Source organism: Benincasa hispida, chromosome 10 (genome assembly GCF_009727055.1).
Source record: "Benincasa hispida cultivar B227 chromosome 10, ASM972705v1, whole genome shotgun sequence".
Taxonomy (NCBI): Eukaryota; Viridiplantae; Streptophyta; class Magnoliopsida; order Cucurbitales; family Cucurbitaceae; genus Benincasa; species Benincasa hispida.
Genome location: NC_052358.1, coordinates 45,649,311 through 45,669,537, shown reverse-complemented (window position 1 = coordinate 45,669,537; position 20,227 = coordinate 45,649,311). Strand labels below are relative to the sequence as shown.

General features: G+C 31.6%; 2 protein-coding genes across 2 annotated transcripts; one reads left to right on the top strand and one right to left on the bottom strand.

Annotated features, from left to right (window-relative positions):
- Positions 1 to 419: 419 nt before the first annotated feature.
- Positions 420 to 4,044, top strand: LOC120088871 (soyasapogenol B glucuronide galactosyltransferase-like). The gene is given in 4 exon segments (XM_039046311.1): positions 420 to 838; positions 1,427 to 1,900; positions 2,826 to 3,482; positions 3,484 to 4,044. Coding segments are annotated over 4 exon segments (1,392 nt in total). The 5' UTR covers positions 420 to 613; the 3' UTR covers positions 3,520 to 4,044.
- Positions 4,045 to 4,568: 524 nt separating this feature from the next.
- Positions 4,569 to 7,981, bottom strand: LOC120087728 (GTP-binding protein At2g22870). Its single transcript, XM_039044606.1, has 4 exons — positions 7,289 to 7,981; positions 7,129 to 7,198; positions 5,209 to 5,371; positions 4,569 to 5,086 (listed from the first exon to the last, which is right to left on the bottom strand). Exons 1-4 carry the CDS (start codon positions 7,764 to 7,766, stop codon positions 4,877 to 4,879), a joined length of 921 nt encoding a protein of 306 aa, XP_038900534.1. The 5' UTR covers positions 7,767 to 7,981; the 3' UTR covers positions 4,569 to 4,876.
- Positions 7,982 to 20,227: the final 12,246 nt, after the last annotated feature.

The following is a 20,227-nucleotide window of genomic DNA, read 5'->3' as shown; positions in this document are numbered from 1 at the left end:
TTAAATTAGATTTTTACATATTTATGTTTTACTTCTTTTTAGAATAAAATTTTAAGTAAATGAACCGATTAATCCAATGGTTGGGTTGGATTAGGTTCATTTTTTAATAAGGGTTATTTGGGTGGAAGAAATTTACAATCCGAACAATTAGATTGGGTCTAAAAAGCCTTTCAACTCAATCCAACCCAACCCATGAATGGATAGTGTCCAAAGTTATTTTTTTAAAAAAAACTCCTCAATATATTATTTGTCTATTTCCTCCTATCGTCCAAATAGAAAAATCTGGAGTGGGGGTTTGAACTTCGAAAGCTTGTGTTATTCCATTATTATGTAATTATATTAATATAATAGAATTGTTCTTTTCTATTTTAATCATATATCTTGAATTTTATCGTAAATTAAGAATCTTTGGTGTAGCCTAAGGTTTTTTTGGTAGTATTTTTTTCGTTATGTCCTACGTAAACACATGCTGTGCTCTGACAAAAAATTTTCTTCATATTTTAATCTCTAAAATCACTACTCTTTTATATATCTCCAAATTTAACAACATCAACTTCATTGTAGCAACCTTTCTTCCACAATAATCAATTCTTATCTCTTCTTGATCCTCATTATGTTCAATAAAATTGATGAACTTAACATCATTTTCCTTCCCTTTGTGAGCCATGGCCACTTGATCCCTTTGGTTGATGTGGCCACGCTCTTCGCCGAGCTCGGTGTCATCGTCACCATCGTCACCACCGATGCCAACGCCGCCCTCTTCCGCAGTAAAATCCATCGGGACTCCGTCTCTGGTTCCCGTATCCGCCTCCACACCATTCCATGGCCTGCAGCTAGGGTTGTACTCTTTGGAATTTTATCTATATATTCAATTTGTTTCTTTTCTATATTAATTGAATCACAATTAATTTGATAGATTTATTTCTGAAAACAATATTTGAATGATTTTGATGATGGTCTATCAGTGAACTATGAAAATGATCTATCAATGATAAAAATCGATTCACTGATATATCAATGATAGACCTAAAATTTCTAAAAATTACTTATTTTTGTGATATATTTACCGTTGTAAATGCCTTGAATTTGTTATTTGGCACTCCGAATGATTAATGCCTTGAAACCTAAATTGTATATGCATTATTTACGGCTTTAGTCTAAACCCTTTAATCCACTTGGTGCCTCTTGCATCTATATTATCTGATATTTCTCTCTAATAATAAAACTACTCTCTTCCTCTACTTGTTGTGACTAAATTAACATACTGTTAATAAACTACATAAATTTCTATATTGTTTTTTACCATTCATGCTTTTACTTGTCGATTTCGTCTTTGTCTTATCATTTGCAAACATGACAACCAATTTTGTTATCCATGACAATTGTCCTTAAACAAAAATATCTCTTTTATTCATATTCTTAACAGGTAGGTCTCTCTCCTGCTATCCAAAATCTTAGTACCGCCACACCCATGGCGATGCCCAAGGTCTTAGAAGCGTTTCTCATGCTCCAACCTCAACTCGAAGACCTCATCCACGAGATGCGGCCAGACTGTATCGTCGCCGACATCTTTTACCCGTGGACGACTAAAGTGGCGGCCGAGCTTGGAATCCCACGGCTCGCCTTCAACGGTTCGAGCTTCTTCGGTTACTGTGCTGAAGAATGTATCAGAGCACACAAGCCACATCTTGAAGTTGAATCTAACAATGATAAGTTCAAACTTCCGGGGTTGCCTGATGTTATTGAAATGACGAAGTCTCAGTTACCAAGTTGGATCACCACACAAGATGACTTCTCAAGATTTTTTGATGTCATTAAAGAATCAGAGAGACAATGCTATGGAATAATAATGAATAGCTTTCATGAATTGGAAAGCTCATATGAAGAACACATGAATAAGGTAATCAATGCATATAAACTCAAAACATTACAACTCCGTTTTATAATATTTTGGGTTAAAGAAAACATATTCAAGTAACATTTGAATTCTTAATCAAATTTCAAAACAAAAATGACTTATCTTAAAAATGACATTTTGAAAACATGGTTGAAAACTAGGGGAAAAAGAACTCATTGTAGGAGTAGCGTTTACAAGACAAATTTTTAAAACAAAAAAACCAAAAATTAAGATTCGGTTTGGTAACCATTTGGTTTTTTGTTTTGTTTTTTAAAATTAAGCATATAAACATCACTTTCATCATTAATTTCTATGTTTTCTTTAAAAACATTTTAAAAGTGTTTTTAAAATCAAAGCCTAGATATTGAAAACTAAAAGAATAACTTATAAAATTTGTTTATGAAAATTAGGTAAGAATTCAAACGTTTACATAAGAAATATGAAAATCATGAGCAAGAAATTAGGAGAAAACCAACATAAATTTAAAAAATAAAAAACCAAATAGCTACCAAATAGGGACTAAAGTTCCACTTTGATAACAATTATTTTTTGTTTCCTATTTTTAAAATTGATGTTTGTTTCCTCCAAATTTGTTGGTAACTTTTTCAAATTCTTTAAAACCACTTGATTTCTAAGCTCAAGGTTTTCGAAAACTATCTTTTTAGTTTTTAAAATAATTGCTTGGTTTTTAAGAACATGTTCTAAAAGTAGGTAATAAAGCAAGAAAGTCATAGGTAAAAGTAGTATTTGTAAGCTCGATTTTAAAAAATAGAAAATAAAAAAATAAATTGATTATGAAACGGGGTCCAAGTAGTTTTCTTTTTCTTTATCTTATTTAATCATTAGTTTATATTTTTTAATGATTGAGAAAATTATTCCAACAAGTTAGTTATTACTCTCAACGTATTCAATCAATCACGCTTGGTAGGTTTTAGGGATCAAAACATGGAGCATAGGGCCAGTTTCTTTGTTGGCAAACAAGGAAGTTGAAGATAAAGAATATAGAGGTGGAAACCCCAGCATAGAGACCACCAACTTACTCCAATGGCTTAACGAGAAAGAACCAAAATCCGTTTTATACATCAACTTCGGAAGTTTGGTCCAGACGAACCCCAACCAGATTACCGAAATCGCACATGCCATTCGAGAATCTAGTCACAATTTCATCTGGGTCGTAAAAAGAAACAACGAAGACGATGATGACATAGTAAATGAAGGGTTTCCAAAAGGGTTTGAGGAGAATATGATTAAAAGCAAGAAGTGTTTGATAATAAGGGGGTGGGCACCACAATTGATGATTTTGGAGCATGAAAGTGTTGGAGGATTTGTGACTCATTGTGGTTGGAACTCTATTCTTGAAGGGGTAAGTGCAGGTTTACCAATGATCACATGGCCATTGTTTGCTGAGCAATTTTACAATGAGAAGCTGTTGATTGAAGTAGTGAAGAATGGAGTGGGAGTTGGATCCAAAAAGTGGTGGCATTTGGGAGAAGAAAAACAAGAGATCGTTAATAGGGAAGATATTGGAAAGGCTGTGGATTTTGTGATGGGTGGAAGTGTAGAAGCTTTGGAAATGAGAAAAAGGGCTAAAGAAATGGGAGAGGCAGCAACAAGGGCTGTGAATTGTGGTGGTTCGTCTCATATCAACTTGCTTTCTTTGCTTAAGGAGCTTCAAAAAATGAAGCTTATGACCACTATGAATGATTTGAGAGTACCATAGAATTGCAATTGTTGTGGTGTCATTTGAATATTTGGAACCCATGTTGTTTTTAGAAAAATACTTGTGTATTTTGAGCTACATAACAATTTATGTATAATTAAGTGCCATTCTAAGCTTAAAAAATACAATTTTTTATATTTATATGTTTGCATTTGTTAATGAACGAGGTTCGAAATATCAATGTCGATAAAAATATCAAGATTCCAATTTTATAGAAATATCAATGTCCATAGAAATTTAAAAAAAACTTTATAAAAATTGATGAAAATTATTATACATTAGTTAATGAAACAGACTGTGGCATAATTAGACCATCGACACATCATTGATCATTTTAATCATCATTTCTATAAAGTAAGATATCATTTCGATGTCTGTGTAAAAATTGATGCAAGACCAAAAATTTTAAAAAGAAATGTAAATAAAATAATTACAAAATAATATAAAATTTAAAAACACTTTGAGGTGAAACAACGTGAAAATGAAAATTTTGGAGGGTAAAAGAAACAAAACTCATATCAATTCAATTTTAAGATGAAATGATATGAAAATTTAACAGAAAAAGTTTGAATGATGTCAAAAATAAATATAGTTTTTTATTTTTTGTGCACGTGCACGCACACGTATGTGTGTTTTCAAATTCAGTTTCTTTGGGAATGAAAGTTTTGGATTGAAAATAAAATTTAAAATTGAGAAAAATTAGAAATTAGAAAAAGTAGCACATTCCTTCTTCAAAAATGACACTGGCATGTGAAACTACACAATTGTATGCAATCAGGCCGTAAAACTAAAAGAACTTCAGCTAAGCTAATGTAGCTAATTCCTTTAAAAAAATCAAAATTTTCTTGAAATTTTCTCAAAATTTCGTCGAAATAGGAAAAAAACGAAATTGCCTCCCTACCGAAATTTCAATGCTAAATTTCGATGGAAACTTTCCACCATGGTAACGGGTTATTAAGCTTCTATGGATGTCGTTTCCCCCAATGTAGTATTATGTGCCTAAGCACACTTCATCAATTTACAAATCCACCTGATTAAACCTGGTCTTTCTTTCTTTTCTTTTCTTCTTTTCTTTTTTCTTCATTTTTTTTTTCAAAGAACAATTTACACATTTTAATCTTTCTCTGGGAGCTTCCAACGAACATGTACATTAAATTAGTAACAAAAATAGCCAAATGAATTTCTAACTTTTGATTGCAATATCCTAGACGATATGGATAGCCAGTTTTTTTCAACCAAACGAGGCTCAAGATCATTAGTTATTGATCCCAGTAATTCCTCAGTTGTGACATGTGTAGAAGTAATTCATCCCGACCTAAACCTGTGACACTACTAGTCATGATCCAAGAAGGATGTACCTTGTAATTCTGTCTGATAAGTTGTAGAAACTCCTTGATGTTCTCGTCGGGTCTTTTTCCTTTGCTCACCTTCATTTTGTCACATTTCGTGAAAACAAAGGTCATCGGTATCTGAAAATGCATGACACAACATAAGATATTGGGAAATTACATCAGACAAGAAATGCCTATCTATTCAACTAGTACCACATTTCAACATTGTAAAGCAATGAACCTAAATTCAGATCGCATACATTGTTGCGGCCAAGCCAATTGGCACAATCTAAGTCTATTTTTTGAGGTGGAACACTTGCATCAACAAGAAGCAGCACAGCTACTAAAGTATCTCGGTTTATAAAATACCCTTTTGTGAATGAGGACCAATCCATTCGAGCAGTTTCCGAGGCTTTGGCAAAACTGAATCAAATTTGAAGTGTTAAACAACTATTTAACAAGATGTACTCCTAGAAGCAGAAGTAGACGTTAAAAGTTATAGAATGTCGAAAATTAGTGTCCTGTACAAAACCAGTTAAGAACTATACCTACCTTAAGCATATAATATAACAATGCTCTTCAGACCTATTTTTGGTCGAAAGGTAAAACCTTTTATTAACAATAAAAATCTTAATAGCACAAAATATCTCAAAAGCCTCAAGGCAAGGGGAAATTCTTGAGGGACCAAATTGGAGAACAAAGAAAAAGGCACCTTTTAAACAAAATGGCAAAGCAATACACAAACAAATCTTTTACATTTTGGTTCCATTCCACATCAAATTCTATTGAGAGTTGAGAAGGATGATAGATAATTCACCTGACCCATCTTAATATGATTCGTTTGCCATCACAAAGAGATAATTCGAAAGATCATTTTTTAAGAGTGGAAGAAAGGTGTTCAGGATTCAAAAGACCACAAACACATTCAAAATCCAAAGATTAAAAAGAAAATAGAAGAAGAAGAAGAAGGAACATATTAACTTCAAAAAGGTCATGCTTACTTGAGAGTCGAGAATTTATATTTGTTTAAGAAGTCTAGTTCATTTAGATTTATCTCCATTAAAATACAGAAGCAACGAGTTTCTAACATACTGAATAAGATTTTAATGATTACCACGAGACTCCATTTCAAGGTTTGTGAACTAGTGTTTCGGAATATTAGGAAATATTAAGGCATTTGCTTGGATTTCATAGACTTGCTTTCTTTATGGATTCAAGGTGATTTTTCGCAGAACAAAATCAAGCAAAGTGGGGATGGGACATTTGAAAAAATTGTAAACATGAGAACTTGAGAAAGGGGCAAGCTTTTATGACATTTGAAAAAGCTTTTATGAATTGTAAACATGAGATCTTAAGCTTTTATGAGAAAGATTTCGTCCTAACAGGACAGTAAATTTCTGTTGAATGAGAAAGGGGCAAGCTTTTATGAATTGATTCTCAAAATCTTCACAGTTTTGATTCCAGAGTTCAATTCGATTTTTAGAATTCTTAAGAGAACTTGTGCTGGTTAAAAAATATATTTCATGATATTTGACTGCTTGGACTAGAAGTACTTTTATAATTTTAGAACATTTAAAAACACCCTAAGATCTCTGAAAACTTCATTTCTTGCAAAAAAAACAGAAATATAACAGTATAGCACCGCTACCATAAAAATGAAACAAACACTGATGATATGCCTCTAATGCATCAAATTGCTAGTAATTAATCATTTAAACAAGTTTACATACTAGTTGGACAATCCCCCAGTTTACCTATTACTAAAGAAATTATAGACAAGATCTACCCGTATGAGCAATCTGATCATCCAATCAGGAAGCTAGAGAAGTAGCTGTCAACTTAAAAGACCAAGCCACCAATTTGGAAGAGCAATAGTGTATTATTAAGAGACAAAGAACAGATGGCAGCCATTGAACTACATAACTAAAAACTTTTCAACCAATACAATAACAGATGCTAGCTAAAAAGAAAAACAGTACTTTATTTTCCCCCACTGTACTAATCAAATCATATTAGTTAACATAGAATCTCCAAAACGAAATATCACCCAAAAGGACAGCCCCAACAAGAAAAAACGTAAACTTCTAGCACAAATTTTCACATAAACATCTCAAACCTTAGACTCACATGCAAAAGAGTACAACCCAAACATAGCTTGTGAGAAAAGAAACGGAAATTACCCATAGCCTGGTAAGTCCACTATGTACCAGCTTTTATTCACCAAGAAGTGATTAATCAGCTGCGTCCTCCCTGCAATCAAACAGAAATTCAATGGAATTAACCACTGATAGAATCCAATTGCATACGGAATAGTTAAAACAAACATAAAATCAATCAGACCTGGCTTCTTGGATGTAAGAGCAACTTCCTTTTTGCGAACAAGGGCATTAATAAGGGAAGATTTACCGACATTGGAACGACCAAGAATCGCAAATTCAGGTTTGTTATCTTTAGGGCAATCCCTAGCCCGAGCGCTGCTTTTGACGAATTCAACCTCCTTGACACGAGAGTCGCCGGCATAAGGGCCGAGCACAATGTTGGAGCCTGGAAGGATCATTTCTTCGGATACGTCATCGGCGTCGACTCCAGGAGGAACAAACAGAACCGTGCGGGCAAATCTAGCGGAATCGGAGATTGATGTCTTGGCGGTGGCGTTGGAAGCGGAAATAAGGTGGGGTGGGGAACGATTCGGGGTGGTGGAATGGGAAAGCCGAGCTGAGAAAGAGAGAAAGTGGGGAGAGGATTTTGGAGAGAGAGTTGGGGAAAAGAGAGAGGCGAGAGGAAGGTTATGGAGGCGACTGAGGCTCTTCAGTAACATCGCGGTGGTAAGCGGGAGGAGGACCGGCCGACGGCCACCGAGGTTTAACCAAACGACGGCAACCTAAGGTTGGAGACTGGGAGCTTTCAAATATTTGTTCTAATTTCGAAAGTCTAGAAGGTAGTTGGGACACTGGAAAATGGTAAGAAATACTGAATTCGATACCGAAACCAAAACAAAACTTTTAAAAGTGAAGTTTTAATCATTCTATCTCTGTGTATGGTGAAAATTCCGGCCAATATAAGTAAGGACTTCCATAAGACTTATAGAATAGAATTTTTTCAAGATTTTGTTGTTTTTATTTTCTAGGTGAGATTTGAAAGTTTCTTTTAGAGAATTTAGGAGATTTTGAGATTTTTTAAGCCAAATGGTAAATATGAGAAATTCTTTTCAAATTTTAAAATAAAGAAATCTAGTGTGAATGACTCGAAACCAAATTTGGAGACAAAAAAGATATAAGAGAATAAGTTATCCCTCCTTCTCGAATGAAAATTGAACACAAGTAATGCAACATGACAAAAACTTTCTCTTCTTTTCTCTCTCTATTTTTGTCCAATCTCGATTTGCCGTCCTAGTCGAGCTTCCACTGAGAAAATCCCAAAGTTGGTGATTTGAATATGTATTAAAAGAAGTTAAAGTTTTTATTTGGTCTCAGTATTGATCATGGCCTAGATGCACCAAGATGAGTCATTAAAACAATTGGCCAAAACATGACACTTTGTAAAATATGAAAACCTTTTATTATTATTATTATTATTATTATTATTATTATTGACAATTTTCTCAATGTAGTTTATGGAAAAATCATTTGTCAAGGTATTTTGATTATGTAGTATTAGTGCAGCAATGGATCGATCTACAAAGAGTCAATCAATTTCTCATTTGAAATTCTTATTGTTTAGGTAACTTGGGGGGAGGGGGGTTGAATGCTTTTCTTTTTCTCACGGAATTAAAAATTGATCGAGTTGAAATATCATTGAGATAAAGTATCTAGTTTGGGGTGTATTGAGGTTATTACTAATTTGCTTACTTGATCACTGGTTAATCAAAAAAATACTTGTAATCTTATATGTGTAAGCTTAGCCCTATCACATTTAGAAAAACTAAATGAATGTCCAGTTGGAACTTGCACATGCACAACGAAAGTAAAACGGATCTTTATTACTCTATTCATGCTAATTTATAAGGAATAAGCATGCAAATAAATGTAAAAGAAAAGTTAGAGAATACAACATTTGTAGCTCCAAATTGACCATCAATTCCGCTCCAACTCCTTATGAACCGACTGTGAACCACCTCGAGAGTCTTCCCAACTATTCTTCGACCTTAGAATGGGATGGTGGGATTCAGTGAGTGACTAAAATAAGGATGGATATAGTATAGAAATTGAGAGAGAATTGATGACTTAATTTCTAAAACTCTTTTACAATCTCTAAATTGCCAAGAAAAATTTGTTTTCAACTAATTTGAAATTTATCAAATGGCCAAGAACCTTAATTTTTATCAAAGCATCTTATTTATAAAGTAATTACATGCAATTCATGCAAATTTGAGTTAACAAAATTTTGACACTTCAAAATGCACTCAATTTAGTGGGATAAGTGACATTTTGTGAAATCATCAGTTTATCAAATAAATTACTCACTAATTCACTATAGATTTTTCCACTAAAAATTATTCTTCGATATTTCCACTAAGTGAAGTCAACATTTTGACTTTTGACCATTTTGGAGTTAACACTTGACTTTAATCAAATTTTAATTATATACAATTTTAATTCAAAATTAATTCAAAACATTTTGGGATTTCTCACTTAGTGAAGACAACTTTTGACTTTTGACCTTCAAACCTTGGTGAAGTCAATATTTGACTTTGACCAACTTTGATTAATTCCATTTAATTCAAAATTAATTCAAATAATTAATTTTAAGTTAATATTAATATTAAATAATTAGTTAAACATTTTAATTTAATATCCAATTGCTAAATGCAATACTAATCCCGATGAATCCTTATTCATAGTTTTGATATTTAAATCTTATTTAAATATCTCCAACTCTCTCTTTATAATTCAATTTCTAATTAGATGATACGCCGTAAAATATATCGCATATATTTAACGCTTATTCTCTAATTCGAATATGAACACTTCAAACTCACTCGTCACACTGTTCTAAGATTTAGTCTGATATAAGCTAGTAGGGAGATCTAATGGAACTATAGATCAGGAGCTCCAACGATCCAAGATTAATTGGCTAAACTCTTTTAACCGAATTAACCAACATTTGTTAACTATTGGGACACTTCACTAAAGCCCAATAGTTGCACTCTTCTCATTGTAGATATATTTTTGTCCACTTCATTTAACCATGATCAGTAAGTCAATCCTTCACAGGTTGTTCGTATTTATAGTTGGGTCAAAATTACCGTTTTACCCCTGTAATACATCTAAGTCAACATTGATCCACTAATGTGTTGGACTTTATGCCCTAAAACTCGTAGATAGTAAACACTATTAATTACCGTCATCAATAAAGAGTTATAAATGTTAATTCAATAAATGTTATTGTTTGTGTTGTTTGTCTATTTTTGTCTTAATAACCTTAATCTAATAAATAACATCCAAGATTGTCTTATGAGTCTTGAACTATATGTGGAGACATACAAGGATCAATGTTCAAGATACAACCTGAAGGGTCTATAGTATAAGGATAAGGTTGGGTACCTTATCCTGGTAACACTATAGATACGACCCACTTTGTATTTGATACAAACATAATGATCTAACACATTCGTATAGTTAACATGCGAGTGGGGGTATCCTATGCAATGAGTTTGCATAAGACTGGACCGCGAAATAGTAACTACTAGATGTAACACTGTTAACTAGTTAGGTTCTTATTTCAATAGGATGACCTAGGCAACTTAATCTTAATCCTGAGTATATTATGAACTCTTGTTTATGAGGGATTGTCTTTTAATTTTTATAGGTGAGAGTGGCCAATTCGCTCACCCAATATGCCTACCATTTTGGGGACAAGACCGAGTGGGGAGCTGGGAACATAATAATACAAGATGGAATTCACTCCTTTCTACCTTAAGGGTAAGTAGATGAGTGCTCGTCTCCGGACTTAAATAGAGGGTCCCATCCTCTCATTGGCCCGAGAGGGGTTTCTATTTATTGATTGAACCATAAATAGGTTGTTCTTTAGAGGAGCACTAGTACTTAAGGAATCAAAGGTAACCCAAGGGTAAAACGGTAATTTGACCTAGTTGGAGTTACGAACACTCGTGAAGGACTAACTTGCTGTTATTAGTCTATATTCATGGACGCAAAAATATATCTATAGTGAGAAGAATGCAACTGTGGGACTTTAATGGAGTGTACCCACAATTAACGATTATTGATTAACTTGGTTAATGAGTTTAGTTAATTAATCTCATATGGTTGGGGTTTCTGATCTACAGGTCCACCAGGTCCCCTTGTTAGCTCACTAGAAGATATTTAAAAGAAATGATTTGAATTGTTCAAATTAATTTAAGGAAACCATATATTAAATGTGATTAATATATAATTGATTATGGATATGATCTATACTTCAAATTAAATTGGAAAGTAATATTTGAATAAGATTCAATTAATTAATTCAAGTGAATTAGATTCATAAAGAATTAATTACAGATAGATATTGCACATACATATACGGTGTTTATGATAACTAAATATTTATACATTAAATTAGATTTAATGTATAAATAGTTATTTAATTAACGTGAAAATTAAATTAAATAAGTGTTATTTAATTGTGTGAATTAATTAAATAAGTGTTATTTAATTAATTGGGCTAATTAATTAATTAATTGTGGAAAAGAAAAATAGAAAAATGATTAGGAAAAGGGTTTGACGCTTCTCTATATAAGGACCTTCCTATGACCCTTTTGGGAGACATAGAGAACTGACAATATACAATACACAAGTGTTATTGTGCAAAATTTTTCCTAAGTCACAAAGAGAATCCTCTCTACTCTCCAAAACCCTTTTCCCCCTCCCTCTCTCAATAGTTTGATACCACCTATCCCTCTATTAGAATCTTAGAGAATAACGAGGTCATTCTCGTGGTAGTGTTCAAGATTGTTCAAGAAATCGTTCGTGATCAAGATCGTTGGAGAAGCTGTTTATTGGAACTTCGAGAGAATTGTTCGTAAAGCTTGGGAATCTACAAAGATAAGAATGGTTCTAATCTTTTCCTAAAGCATGCTAATTTACATGTTTATATTATGTTTTAGTATAATGAATTTGTTTATGTAAAAATTATATTGCAGGATGCAAGATGTTCTCTCACAATGCTTCCGCTGCGTGATTTGATCCCTTCATAATAAACAACTGGTTTATGGTCCTACCAATAAACCAAGTCCTCTCAGTTGTAGAGCGGACAGGACTTCTTGTTCAAGTCTAGGAGTCAGTATTTAAGAGAACAACCTATCTGCTAACTCTGAAATCAAGTAGGAGCGAATTTCATCTTGCAGGACTATGTCCCCAACTATCTACCCAATCTTACCCCAATAATAGGAGGTTTATTGAGTAGCGATGTTGAGCCACTCTCACCCATGTAGATTAAAGGATAATCCTGAAATAACAGAAGTTCATAGTTAGCTCAGAATTAAGATTGAGTTACCTTAGATTCTCGAAATGAAATAGTCAGTTTTTTAACAATAAACGACGTTATAAAGAAAGGTGACTATTTCATGATCCAGTCTTATGCAAACATATTTTGTATAGGATGCCTCCGGTCGCATGTCTCTGCATGAACTATTTTAGAATCACATCGTTTGTATCATATACAAAATGGGTCGCATCCATAATGTCCCCAGGATAAGGTACCCAACCTTATTTGTATACTTATAGACCGTTTTGGCTATATACTTGAACTTGATCCACTTGTATGTCTCTACATAAAGTACAAGTATTCATGTTATAGCTAGGGGTTCATTAGTTTATTGGATTTAAGCTTTTAACAAGTGCAATTCATACATTCAATAACGGCTTTATTGAATAAACCTCAATAATATTTTTATTGCTATACAAACTGCGAGTTTTAGGACATACTGATGGTGTTGACATTCAACATGCAGAAGCATCCAATTAGTGGAAGCAATTAGAATTTTAAGCACTCTAAATCCATCAATTTTAGCATAGAAACATGCAAGTTTATAAACTAAAAATAGGGTTTTGAAGATATACCTTTGAAGAACTCTTCAATCTTCAAATCCAACTAGAATCTTCACTTCAAATGCTTGTAGACCACCACTTGATCTTCCCTACTATCCTCTAGGACCTTAGATTGGGTGGTAGAACCCAAAATGAGTTGGAATTGAAGGAAATAAGAGAGAGGTTTTTTTTGGTTTTATGTTCTTGGGTTGAAGAACATTTCTTCAACAAAAACCTAAAAATGCATGTCATCTTCTCAGCACCAATTGACTTGGTTTTGTTCAAATCTTACATGCAATCTGATTGCATAACATGATGACACCTCAAACATTTAGACTAAATGGAATATTTGATGTTCATAGTGAAAATAATCCACTTAATGAAATTTTCATAATTTTAAATTAAATTTCAAATTTCAATTTTAAATTTTGAAATCTAAATTTCAAAATGAATATGAAATTATAATTTTATATATTAATTCAATAATATTATATAAAATTTCATTACTTTTATATAAAATTAATCCTTAATAATTAATTAAACAATGTAATTGATTATATTAATTTAATACCAAATTTTAAATTAATTAAACATCAATTCTACAATCATGATTCATGTGATTATATTTAAATCAAATTTGAATATTTTCCAATCCTTCAATTTTGTTTAATTCACTAATTAAACGCGTAATTATATCGTATATAATTACTGATTCCGTTAATTCGAATTTGAATGTTTCAAATTTACTCATCACACTATTCTAAGGTTTAATCCAGTAAAGGAACCTAATGGATCTAAAGACCATGAGCTCCAACGATTCAAGATTAATTAACTAAATTTTTTAAATTGAATTAATCAAAATTCGTCAACTACCGGGTCATTCCACTAAAGCCCGTAACTGCACTTCCCTTACTGTAGATATATTTTTGTCCACTCGATATAAACATAATTAATAAGTCAACCTATCATAAGTTGTTCATAATAACGTCTGGGTCAAAAGCTGTTTTACCTTCGAGATTACATCTTGCCCCTTAAGTCCCATTGATCCTCTAATGAACAATTGGTTTGTGATCCAATCACCAAACCGAGTCCCTCTCGAGCCAATGATAGGGTGGAGCCCCTTGCTCAAGACCCAGAATAGTACTTAAGGGAACAACCTCTCTATTATCCCTAAAAGTGAGTAGAAGTGAATTTCGTCTTGCACCCATGTCCCTAACTATCTACCTGGTTTTACCCCTGAAATGGAGGGCTTATTAAGCCGACGCTCTTGAGCCAACCCCCACTCATGCAAATCTAAGGATAATCTTGAATAAACATAAGTTCATAGTTAGCTCAGGATTAAGGTCAAGTTACCTAGGTCATCGCTTTAAAATAGTAAGTCTTAAACAGTAAATAACATTATAAAGTAAGAGTGACTTATTTCTTGGTCTGGTCTTATACAAAATCTTTGCATAGGATGCCTCCACTCGCATGTCTGTATATGAACGATTCAAGATTACATCGTTTGTATTAAATACAAAGTGGGCCACATCCAATAATGTCCCAAGAATAAGGTACCCAACCTTATCCGTATTCTATAGACTGTTTTGGCTATCTACTTGAACTTGATCCATTATTATGTATCCACATAAAGTCCAAGTACTCATGTAATAGCCATGGTTCTTAGTTTATTAGATTTAGTGTAATTTACATATTCAATAACATTTTTATTAAATAAAACCTCAATAACATCATTATTGCATAAAGAATATGTTTAATTTTACAAACTGTGAGTTTTAGAACATACAACCTAACATGTCCTATTTATCAAATTGACCTTTGTGTCTAGATGAAAAGCATTCTAAACATGCAAATCAATTAGCATTAAGATCTACGGTCATTGCTAAGACAAACAAAATAATTCGGAATTACCTAATTAAATGTTTGATGTGATTCTCTTCTAGGTTAGTTAGGTGAATGCTAATTGATTGGAAATTCTAAATCAATCTACAACCCTAACTTAACTCTTTGTAATCTAGCGATCTAGGGATCTAACGATTATGTATTAAGTGTACATCTATCGTGATGAATTAGATATGTTTGGCTAATTTGTCAAATAATCCCAAACATATTCAGTCATAAGTATAAAAACAAGATAAGAAATTCTTAAACTATAAAACTATAAGATGAAAATTATTCATAACCTCATAAGTTTACAAATCAAAAAATAAACCTCGAATTCCGAGTTAGATAATTGTACCTTAGTCTAGAATCATACTTGAAATCACTCAAATGTTGTTGATAAAAGTCTCAATTGAGTAAGAAATAAGAGATATAGAGAAGAGGTGAAGAAGATGGAGAGAATTATGTGAATATTTCATGGTAGAATGTGTAGCGACTCGGGTTTGCATTTAGAATAATGTGATTACGCCGTAACATTACACTACAACAAAAACAAGTTTTTATGACTTTAAAAAATTGTCATTAACACATTTCTTGACTCTTTTTTTTTTTTAGTCTTTGAATGTGTCAAGGAAAGTGTATAAATGATTCATAAAAAAATTGTCATTATTGGTTGTTTTATGATATTTTACTTCAGTCAACAATAAACATTTATCGACATTTATTACTTATCATGGTAACATTTTCTATGATAATTTTTCATTGTCAATAAAAGGCCCAAAGGTTGATTTTTTTTTTTTTTTTTATCAATTAAACCTTTTCGTTGACATTGAGAATTTTTTCTAAAAAAAAAACATTAATAATGGCATGTTTATATCGTCAATAATGCCTTAATTGTTACCCTTATTTATAGTCATTGAAGTCTGATTGATGACAGTATTCCAATGTCATATTAATATATCTCATAACATTTATAAAATGTCAAAAAACTATTTAAAATTATGGATAACTATTTACTTTATACCGTCATTACACATATATTTCATCCAATTTTGACACAAAATATGTACACAAATATAAGTATGAACTTTCATATATAATAATAAGGTTAGTCAATTATACAAAGATTATATACAAGAAAACTAGTAACTAAACATTGGTTAAATTATTTACAAAGAAACTAAATACAACAAGTGTTGCTAAAAAAAAGTGTTAGCACTATCCAAAAAACACATATATATAAGTAGCTAGCTTGCCAGTTTATTCACTTCAATGGATTTGTGCAAGACGGCCTAGTAAAAAAGCAATATACATATTAGAATTCAACCCAATCCATCATTGTCAACTATAATAGCCATATTCATAGAGTAAATGAAACTTTGAACGCTCAATACTCAGTCACAATATAATCACATAAATAGGCTTAAAATTACATTATAAGTTTATGAAAATAATCAGATAAATAACTTGTTCAAACTTACTTGTTGATAGGAAATCAAAATTAAGAACAACACTAAACAAATAGACCTAATATATAATTCATGTAATAAGCTCTTATATACTTAAAAATCTATGTATAAATTCCAATACAAATTTGAAAGAAAGAGGTATCATACCCAAAAAAAAAAAAAAAAAAAAAAAAAAAAAAAAAAAAAAAACTATGCAATCAAATGATCTTCTGAATTCATTTAAGTCTCAAACTTTCCTTCAAGTGCTTAGAGTGAACTTCTTGATCCCAATAGTTTCAATACAATTGGTTAACAACAAGGACCAGCAACCTTCCTCCATGACATTGTTTATTCTTCCTTTGATCAGTACAAAATAATTGAGTACCAACAAAAAGTTTTGACCAATCTAATAGAACTAACTATAAAAGAAATATACACATGAATGTAATATATTTCTTCAAAGTTGACCTATTATCTTATTTGTACGAAACAATTTTGTAAGAAGTAAGGGTAGTTCTCTAATGAGAAAAAAATCAACTGAAAATTTAGAAAAGTGAAACTTGTACCTTGTTAGTGGCATCAAGTTTTTTCAACTACAATAGTTTGCAATATATCAAAAGATCAAAGTACAAAACTCAATCAAATTTCCAGCATCAACCGTCTAAGTCTGATAAGATCAACAAGAAGAAGACTATTCGCAGCTTCTTTGGTCAAAACCTGAAAATAATTGTGTACACTTTAAAGTCTTTTTTTAAAAAAAAGTTTAAAGAAAATCAAAACTTCAAATTGTATTTAACATTCAAATAGACTTCACAAGAATATAATACAATTCAATCTCAAAACCACGTGAACCCACATAAAAAGATTCAAAAGAGTTCTTAACTGTTATTTCGACTCTCAAAATCAACTAAAAAGTTATAAAGTGTGGTTAAATGCCCTTTTGACTATGAAAAATACATATAAAGTTTCTAAAAAGTGCCAAAGTCATTCTTTAACTCTCAAAACAACTTAAAAAGTAAATGAGTGTCATCTTTTACTACAAAAAGCACATAAAAATTCATAAAAAGTGCCTAAAAAAGGTAAAATATGAAAAATATATAAAATCTCGGTATGAATCTCAGGAAAATTAACACCAAGATCAATCTCGGGCAGATTAACATCGGCATTTTATATATTTTCCATATATTACCTATTTTTTTTCTTTTTGCAAAATTTAATCTTTCCCAAAATTAAAAAATTCAAAATGCAATCATCCATCTGAAAAATCTAATTCGTAAAAATTCATTTGAAAATTTAAAAATTCATATAATCATAGAAATAGAAATTGACCTAAAATTACATAAGAACTAGATATAATATTCGGTAAAGATATCAAATTTGGAGAAAATTTGAAAATATATAAGATTTAGTATAAGATTTGAATAGATTATCTAATATTTGGAAAAATTAATAAAATCTTGACATTTAATCTCTCTGAGATGTACCGAGAAATGTCCAAAAGGGCCAAAACAATTGATAAATTAGAAAAAGTAAAATGTTCAACTAAATCTCATTGGTCGATCTCACTCGAGATCCATCATGAAAAACTAGTTTAATGACTTTTCAAAAAGCGTGTTAGTTTTGAAACATGGAAATTTGAGGGTCCTATTTCTGACAATTTTCCTAAATTTCTTGTACTAATCATTATGATCTTATCATAACGTCACAATAGACTTGCCTAAGTGACTTTAACTTTAGTCTAATTTCTTTTGAACATTTCAAAGATAATAAGACTCAAGTTGGATTAGATTAAGATACTTTCATTCATAAATATTCATCAATCATATTAATGACTTGTTTATGAATTCAGGCTTACTCTCTCAATCACAAGACCACATAAGACAAATACGTAAGGCAAACAAACTCTTTGGCAAGGTAGCCTTATAATAAGGTTTAATGACGCGATTTTATGAAAAGCAAGACTTTTGACATGTAATAATAATTTTATTGGGAATGTTCTAAAACTCGCAATTCGTATTTACTAAACATATTCTATTTTTGCAATAAAAGTATTATTGAGACTTCATTCAATAAAAGTGTTATTGAAATTGCATTCTGTTATAAAATCCAATAAACAAACTCATGGCTATGGTATGAATACTTTAACTTTATGTAGAGACATATAAGAGGATTAAGTTTTAGTATATAGCCAAAAAGATATATAAGTATATGGATGAGATTGGGTACCTCATCCTGGGACGCTATGGATGTGGTCCACTTTGTATATTGATACAAACGATGTGATTCTTTGTCTATGTGAATACGTGCGAGTGGGGGCATCCTATGCAAAAGATGTTTGCATAAGATCAGATCACGAAATAGTCACTTTTCTTCGTTAGACTGTTAAAACTGACAATTTCAAATCGATGACCTAAGGTAACTCGATCTTAATCCTAAGCTAACTATGAACTCTTGTTTATTTCGGATTATCCTTTGATCTGTATAGGCGAGAGTGTTTAAACATCACCGCTCAATAAGCTTCTCGTTTTGGGGATAAAATTGGATAGATAGCTAGGGACATAGTCTACAAGAAGGAATTCACTCCTGCCCGTTTTAGGGTTAGCAGATAAATTGTTCCCTTAAAGTATTGATTCCTGGTCTCGAACAAAGGAGCCTCGTCCTCTCATAAGAGAGAGAGTTATGGTTTATTAGTTGGACTATAAACCAATTGTTCAATAGAGGATCTGTGAAGACTTAAAGAGCAAGATGTACTTACAGGGGTAAAACGGTAATTTTGACCTAGTTATAAATACGAACGACCTGTGAATGATCGACTTACTGATTATGGTTAAATCAAGTGGATAGAAATATATTTACAGTGAAGAGAGTGTAACTATTGAGCTATAGTAGTATGTCTCAGTAGTTAACGAATATTGATTAATTCGGCTTAAAGAGTTTAGCCAATTAGTTTAGCCAATTTATCTCAAATCGTTGGAGCTCATAATCTGTAGGTCCATAAGGTCCTTACTAGCTCGTAAATGATTAAACCTTTGGTTAGAATATTGAGTGAATTTGAAATGTTCAGACTTAAATATAGTTTACATGAATAGGGATTCATGCTTGAATTAGGTATTTTATTAATTTAATATTTGATATTAAATTATTATTATTTAATTAATTATTTGATAAATTAAATCAATTTCAATTTTAAAATTCAATTTCACAAAATTCAATTTGTATTATATTTAATTTAATTATGTTTAGAATTAGATTAAATAAAATTGAAATTTTTATTTTTCAATTAAAATTGAAAAATGAAAATTATGTTATAAATCCATAATGGATTTACCCAAATTTGAACACCAAAACCCACCATCTTAGTACTATTTGAAGTGTTAAATAGCTAATTAATCAACTTTTTGCATGTTTAAGTCGATTTAATGCTTGAATATTGATCAGAATTAAGGACATGCAAATTGAAATTCTAGAAAATCTGGGCTGAGATTTTTTCTTTCTCTGTATCTCTTCAATTCTCTAAATTCCTTTTCAATTTGGAGTTCCACCATTCAATCTAAGGCTGAGAATAGTAGAGAATATATTCTTGGTGGTCTACTGAAGAAATTGAAGGTCAATTTCGTGGAACTTACAATGAATTGGAGGAAATCTACAAAGGTAATAAATTGAAACCTTATTGTATGAAAAACTATGAGTTTGCATGCTTGTTACTCAAATTAATGTAATTAGAGTGCCTAATTATTCTGTTAGCTTCCATATTTTGCATGTTTACTACAAATTTAACTCTAACTCTTAGAGAATTACCCGTAATAGTCTCTGAAATGTCAAAGACAAGTATCCCTTTAGGATAAAATAATTTGTCTTTTTTTCTAGATTCATTAATCTTTACACTCTCTCAGTTTAGTATTCAGATGTGTTAATTTTTCACA

Excerpts from the sequence above, each read along its gene's own strand:
- LOC120087728 (XM_039044606.1), bottom strand. The coding sequence starts at position 7,766 with ATGTTACTGAAGAGCCTCAGTCGCCTCCATAACCTTCCTCTCGCCTCT. Across the intron at positions 5,372-7,128 it reads GTGGACTTACCAGGCTATGG|TTTTGCCAAAGCCTCGGAAA; the intron begins GTAATTTCCGTT and ends AATTTGATTCAG. Across the intron at positions 5,087-5,208 it reads ATTGGCTTGGCCGCAACAAT|ATACCGATGACCTTTGTTTT; the intron begins GTATGCGATCTG and ends ATGCATTTTCAG.